At 62.9% G+C, this 7,171-nt stretch overlaps 2 protein-coding genes across 2 annotated transcripts in view; both read left to right on the top strand.

Moving 5' to 3' along the window:
• The window catches only part of LOC121865538, a 14,550-nt gene extending 14,169 nt beyond the window's left edge, over positions 1–381 (top strand). The window contains exon 3 of the mRNA XM_042365055.1: positions 12–381. Coding sequence (XP_042220989.1) covers positions 12–381 — 370 coding nt within the window. The remainder of the gene's footprint in view (positions 1–11) is intronic.
• A 1,742-nt stretch (positions 382–2,123) lies between these two features.
• Positions 2,124–6,887, top strand: LOC121865537 (collagen alpha-1(III) chain-like). The gene is made up of 6 exons (XM_042365053.1): positions 2,124–2,468; positions 2,884–2,971; positions 3,211–3,684; positions 4,173–5,003; positions 5,419–6,218; positions 6,633–6,887. Exons 1-6 carry the CDS (start codon positions 2,124–2,126, stop codon positions 6,885–6,887), a joined length of 2,793 nt encoding a protein of 930 aa, XP_042220987.1.
• Positions 6,888–7,171: the final 284 nt, after the last annotated feature.

Below are 7,171 nucleotides of genomic sequence, written 5' to 3'. Positions count from 1 at the left end.
CTCCGTCCCAGGGGCGACGGTGCCCCCTGGGACCTTCCCGGGGGTAGTGGTGCCCACAGGAGCCCCCCAGGGACGCCCTCTGGGGCCTTACCAGAGACGGTGACTCTCCCAGGTGCCATCCCAGAGGCAGTAGCGTCCCCAGGGGCTCTGACAGGGGTGTTGGTGCCCCCAGGGGCTCTTGCGGGGACAGCAGCGACCACAGGGGCCTTCCCAGGGACAGTGGTACCCTCAGGGGTCCTTCCTCCAAGGGCCCTAGCCTTGGGGCAGGGTATCCCGCCTCCAGTGGCGCTCTCAGGGGCCTTCCATGGAAGCTTACACCCTAGGGGCAGGGTGCGTGTCGTCAGCAATTCCTTAACTCCTGATTGGTGGAATAAAATGTAAATCCCCAATATGAGAACAGAGCAATCAGTCAGCTTACCCAAATTTATGTTTCCTGTTGGATATTTATTCTCCTTTTCATTGTTCAGGATATGATGATACTGGAAATGCGATGGACGGTGTATCTATTTAACGTCATATCTCTCAGGCGGTCGCGCCCCCAGGTGCCCTTGCAGGGACAGTGGCGCTCTCAGCTGCCCTCCCAGAAAGAGCAGCGCCCCTGGGAGCCCTTCCAGGTGCGGTTACGTCTGCAGGAGCCCTCCCAGAGGAGGTGGTACTCCCTGGAGCCCTCCCAGGGGCTCTGCGAGGGGCGGTAGTGCTAACAGGGGTCCTTCCAGGTGCGGTGACGCCCCTAGAGACGTTGGTACTCCAAGGGACCCTGCAAGGGACGGTAGTGCCCCCATGGTCCCTCCCAGGGGCGACGGTGACCCTGGGACCATTCCAGGGGTCCTGCTAGGGGTTGTGGTGCCCACAGGAGCTCTCCCAGGGATAGCGGTGCTCCTAAGGGCCCTGCCAGGGGCGGTATCGTCTCCAGGAGCCCTCCAAGGGGCGGTGGCGCCCACTGGAGATGTACCATGGGCATTGCCCGAGGCGATGGTGCCCCTCAGGGGCCCTCCCAGAAACAGGGACGCTCTCAGGGCTCCTGTCAGAGGTGGTAATGACGCCCAAGGGTCCTGGGGCCCAATTGGACCCTCCCAGGGGTAGTGGTGCCCACAGGGTGACGCCCTCTCCCAGGTGGTGACTCTTCCAGGTACCATCCCAGAGGCAGTAGCGTCCCCCTCTGATAGGGGCTGGCGGGGACAGTGCCCACAGGGGCCTTCCCAGACAGTGGTCGGCGGTCCTGCCAGGGAAGGTCCCACAGGGGCCCTCCCAGAGGCGGTGGCGTCCCCAGGGGCCCTTTGCAAGGGCCCTTCCAGGGACATTGGGGCCCGCCCAGGGGCCCTGCCAGAGGTGGTGGCACACCAGGGGCCCTTCCAGGAACGGCGACGCCCACTGGGGCCCGCCCACAGGTGTGGTGGCGCTCTCAGGGGGCCTCCCATGGAAAGCACACCCCTAGGGGCTTGAGCTCAATATTGCATACGTCCAGCAATTCCTTACTTAACTCTGATTGGTGGAATAAAATGTAAATCCACCAAATTAAATATATGAGAACAGAGCAATCAGTCGGCACAACACCCAAATTTATGTTTTCCTGTTGGATATTTATTCTCCTTTTCATTGTTCAGGATACGATGATACTAAAAATGCGATGGACGGTGCATCATCTATTTAACGTCATATCTCTCAGGTGGTGGCGCCCCCAGGGGCCGTTGCAGGGACAGTGAAGCTCTCAGCGGCCCTCCCAGGGACAGCAGCGCCCCTAGGAGCCCTGCTAGGGGCGGTGGTGCCCCCAGGAGCCCTTCCAGGGGCCGTGACGTCTGCAGGAGCCCTCTCAGAGGCGGTGGTACTCCCTGGAGCCCTCCCAGGGGCCCTGCCAGGGGCGCTAGTGCTCCCAGGGGTCCTTCCAGGTTCGGTGACGCCCCTAGGGGCGTTGGTACCCTAAGGGACCCTGCAATGGATGGTGGTGCCCCCATGGTCCCTCCCAGGGGCGACGGTGGCACTGGGACCATCCCAGGGGTCCTGCCAGGGGTCGTGGTGCCCACAGGAGCTCTCCCAGGAATAGCGGTGCTCCTAAGGGCCCTACCTGGGGCGGTATCGCCTCCAGGAGCCCTCCCAGGGGCGGTGGCGCCCGCAGGAGATCTACCATGGGCATTGCCAGAGGTGGTGGTGCACCTCAGGGGCTCCTGTCAGAGGTGGTAATGCCACCACATTCCCTGTCAGGGGCGGTGGAGCCCCAAGGCTCCGTCCCTGGGGCGACGGTGCCCCCTGGGACCTTCCCGGGGGTAGTGGTACCCACAGGAGCCCCCCCAGGGACGCCCTCTGGGGCCTTACCAGAGACGGTGACTCTCCCAGGTGCCATCCCAGAGGCAGTAGCGTCCCCAGGGGCTCTGATAGGGGTGTTGGTGCCCCCAGGGGCTCTTGCGGGGACAGCAGCGACCACAGGGGCCTTCCCAGGGACAGTGGTACCCTCAGGGGTCCTTCCAGGGAAAGTGATTTCCACAGGGGCCCTCCCAGAGGCTGTGGCGTCCCCAAGGGCCCTTCCAGGGGCGGTGGTACCACCAGGGGCCCTTCCAGGGACGGCGGCGCCCACTGAGACCCTCCCAGGGGTCCTGCCAGGGGTGGTGGCGCTCCCAGGGGGCCTTCCATGGAAAGCACACCCCCTAGGGGCTTGAGCGTGGTGTCGACAATATTGCATACGTCCAGCAATTCCTTACTTAACTCTGATTGGTGGAATAAAATGTAAATCCACCAAATTAAAGGCAATATGAGAACAGAGCAATCAGTCGGCACAACACCCAAATTTATGTTTTCCTGTTGGATATTTATTCTCCTTTTCATTGTTCAGGATATGATGATACTGGAAATGCGATGGACGGTGTATCTATTTAACGTCATATCTCTCAGGCGGTCGCGCCCCTAGGTGCCCTTGCAGGGACAGTGGCGCTCTCAGCGGCCCTCCCAGAAACAGCAGCGCCCCTGGGAGCCCTTCCAGGTGCGTTGACGTCTGCAGGAGCCCTCCCAGAGGAGGTGGTGCTCCCTGTAGCCCTCCCAGGGGCTCTGCGAGGGGCGGTAGTGCTAACAGGGGTCCTTCCAGGTGCGGTGACGCCCCTAGAGACGTTGGTACCCCAAGTGACCCTGCAAGGGACGGCAGTGCCCCCATGGTCCCTCCCAGGGGCGACGGTGACCCTGGGACCATTCCAGGGGTCCTGCTAGGGGTTGTGGTGCCCACAGGAGCTCTCCCAGGGATAGCGGTGCTCCTAAGGGCCCTGCCAGGGGCGGTATCGTCTCCAGGAGCCCTCCGAGGGGCGGTGGCGCCCACTGGAGATGTAACATGGGCATTGCCCGAGGCGATGGTGCCCCTCAGGGGCCCTCCCAGAAACAGGGACGCTCTCAGGGCTCCTGTCAGAGGTGGTAATGCCACCAGGTTCCCTGTCAGGGGCGATGGAGCCCCAAGGGTCCTTCACAGGGACGACGGCGCCCAATTGGACCCTCCCAGGGGTAGTGGTGCCCACAGGAGCCCTCCCAGGGACGCCCTCTGGGGCCCTGCCAGAGGTGGTGACTCTTCCAGGTACCATCCCAGAGGCAGTAGCGTCCCCAGGGGCTCTGATAGGGGCTCTGGTGTCCACACCGGCTCTTGCGGGGACAGCGGCGCCCACAGGGGCCTTCCCAGGGACAGTGGTACCCTCGGCGGTCCTGCCAGGGAAGGTAATTCCCACAGGGGCCCTCCCAGAGGCGGTGGCGTCCCCAGGGGCCCTTCCAGGGGCGGTGGCACCACCAAGGGCCCTTCCAGGGATGGCGTCGCCCATTGGGGCCCGCCCAGGGGCCCTGCCAGAGGTGGTGGCACAACCAGGGGCCCTTCCAGGGACGGCGACGCCCACTGGGGCCCGCCCAGGGGTCCTGCCAGGGGTGGTGGCGCTCCCAGGGGGCCTTCCATGGAAAGCATACCCCCAGGGGCTTCATCGTGGTGTCGACAATATTGCATACGTCCAGCAATTCCTTACTTAACTCTGATTGGTGGAATAAAATGCAAATCCACCAAATTAAAGGCAATATGAGAACAGAGCAATCAGTCGGCACAACACCCAAATTTATGTTTTCCTGTTGGATATTTATTCTCTTGTCATTGTTCAGGATACGATGATACTGGAAATGCGATGGACGGTGCATCATCTATTTAACGTCATATCTCTCAGGTGGTGGCGCCCCCAGGGGCCGTTGCAGGGACAGTGAAGCTCTCAGCGGCCCTCCCAGGGACAGCAGCGCCCCTAGGAGCCTTGCTAGGGGCGGTGGTGCCCCCAGGAGCCCTTCCAGGGGCCGTGACGTCTGCAGCAGCCCTTTAAGAGGCAGTGGTACTCCCTGGAGCCCTCCCAGGGGCCCTGCCAGGGGCGCTAGTGCTCCCAGGGGTCCTTCCAGGTTCGGTGACGCTCCTAGGGGCGTTGGTACCCTAAGGGACCCTGCAAGGGATGGTGATGCCCCCATGGTCCCTCCCAGGGGCGACGGTGGCACTGGGACCATCCCAGGGGTCCTGCCAGGGGTCGTGGTGCCCACAGGAGCTCTCCCAGGAATAGCGGTGCTCCTAAGGGCCCTGCCCGGGGCGGTATCGCCTCCAGGAGCCCTCCCAGGGGCGGTGGCGCCCACTGGAGATCTACCATGGGCATTGCCAGAGGTGGTGGTGCACCTTAGGGGCCCTCCCAGAAAGAGGGACGCTCTCAGGGCTCCTGTCAGAGGTGGTAATGCCACCACATTCCCTGTCAGGGGCGATGGAGCCCCAAGGCTCCCTCCCAGGGGCGACGGTGCCCCCTGGGACCTTCCCGGGGGTAGTGGTGCCCACAGGAGCCCCCCCAGGGACGCCCTCTGGGGCCTTACCAGAGACGGTGACTCTCCCAGGTGCCATCCCGGAGGCAGTAGCGTACCCAGGGGTTGTGACATCGGTGTTGGTGCCCCCAGGGGCTCTTGCGGGGACAGCAGCGACCACAGGGGCCTTCCCAGGGACAGTGGTACCCTCAGGGGCCCTTCCAGGGAAAGTGATTTCCACAGGGGCCCTCCCAGAGGCGGTGGCGTCCCCAAGGGCCCTTCCAGGGGCGGTGGTACCACCAGGGGCCCTTCCAGGGACGGCGGCGCCCACTGAGACCCTCCCAGGGGTCCTGCCAGGGGTGGTGGTGCTCCCAGGGGGCCTCCAATGGAAAGCACACCCCCTAGGGGCTTGATCGTGGTGTCGACAATATTGCATACGTCCAGCAATTCCTTACTTAACTCTGATTGGTGGAATAAAATGTAAATCCACCAAATTAAAGGCAATATGAGAACAGAGCATTCAGTCGGCACAACACCCAAATTTATGTTTTCCTGTTGGATATTTATTCTCCTTTTCATTGTTCAGGATATGATGATACTGGAAATGCGATGGACGGTGTATCTATTTAACGTCATATCTCTCAGGCGGTCGCGCCCCCAGGTGCCCTTGCAGGGACAGTGGCGCTCTCAGCGGCCCTCCCAGAAACAGCAGCGCCCCTAGGAGCCCTTCCAGGTGCGGTGACGTCTGCAGGAGCCCTCCCAGAGGAGGTGGTGCTCCCTGTAGCCCTCCCAAGGGCTCTGCGAGGGGCGGTAGTGCTAACAGGGGTCCTTCCAGGTGCGGTGACGCCCCTAGAGACGTTGGTACCCCAAGGGACCCTGCAAGGGACGGTAGTGCCCCCATGGTCCCTCCCAGGGGCGACGGTGACCCTGGGACCATTCCAGGGGTCCTGCTAGAGGTTGTGGTGCCCACAGGAGCTCTCCCAGGGATAGCGGTGCTCCTAAGGGCCCTGCCAGGGGCGGTATCGTCTCCAGGAGCCCTCCGAGGGGCGGTGGCGCCCACTGGAGATGTACCATGGGCATTGCCCGAGGCAATGGTGCCCCTCAGGGGCCCTTCCAGAAACAGGGACGCTCTCAGGGCTCCTGTCAGAGGTGGTAATGCCACCAGGTTCCCTGTCAGGGGCGATGGAGCCCCAAGGGTCCTTCACAGGGACGACGGCGCCCAATTGGATCTCCCAGGGGTAGTGGTGCCAACAGGAGCCCTCCCAGGGACGCCCTCTGGGGCCCTGCCAGAGGTGGTGACTCTTCCAGGTCCCATCCCAGAGGCAGTAGCGTCCCCAGGGGCTCTGATAGGGGCTCTGGTGTCCACACCGGCTCTTGCGGGGACAGCGGCGCCCACAGGGGCCTTCCCAGGGACAGTGGTACCCTCGGCGGTCCTGCCAGGGAAGGTAATTCCCACAGGGGCCCTCCCAGAGGCGGTGGCGTCCCCAGGGGCCCTTCCAGGGGCGGTGGCACCACCAAGGGCCCTTCCAGGGATGGCGTCGCCCATTGGGGCCCGCCCAGGGGCCCTGCCAGGTGTGGTGGTGCTCTCAGGGGGCCTCCCATGGAAAGCACACCCCTAGGGGCTTGAGCGTGGTGTCGACAATATTGCATACGTCCAGCAATTCCTTACTTAACTCTGATTGGTGGAATAAAATGTAAATCCACAAAATTAAATATATGAGAACAGAGCAATTAGTCAGCACAACACCCAAAGTTATGTTTTCCTGTTGGATATTTATTCTCCTTTTCATTGTTCAGGATATGATGATACTGGAAATGCGATGGACGGTGTATCATCTATTTAACGTCATATCTCTCAGGTGGTGGCGCCCCCAGGGGCCGTTGCAGGGACAGTGAAGCTCTCAGCGGCCCTCTCAGGGACAGCAGCGCCCCTAGGATCCCTGCTAGGGGCGGTGGTGCCCCCAGGAGCCCTTCCAGGGGCCGTGACGTCTGCAGGAGCCCTCTCAGAGGCGGTGGTACTCCCTGGAGCCCTCCCAGGGGCCCTGCCAGGGGCGCTAGTGCTCCCAGGGGTCCTTCCAGGTTCGGTGACGCCCCTAGGGGCGTTGGTACCCTAAGGGACCCTGCAATGGATGGTGGTGCCCCCATGGTCCCTCCCAGGGGCGACGGTGGCACTGGGACCATCCCAGGGGTCCTGCCAGGGGTCGTGGTGCCCACAGGAGCTCTCCCAGGAATAGCGGTGCTCCTAAGGGCCCTACCTGGGGCGGTATCGCCTCCAGGAGCCCTCCCAGGGGCGGTGGCGCCCGCAGGAGATCTACCATGGGCATTGCCAGAGGTGGTGGTGCACCTCAGGGGCTCCTGTCAGAGGTGGTAATGCCACCACATTCCCTGTCAGGGGCGG

This window comes from Homarus americanus, unplaced genomic scaffold, assembly GCF_018991925.1.
Source record: "Homarus americanus isolate GMGI-L3 unplaced genomic scaffold, GMGI_Hamer_2.0 scaffold25483, whole genome shotgun sequence".
Lineage (NCBI taxonomy): Eukaryota > Metazoa > Arthropoda > Malacostraca > Decapoda > Nephropidae > Homarus > Homarus americanus.
Note: the sequence above shows the minus strand (reverse complement) of the source record. Positions and strands in the feature narration are given on the sequence as shown.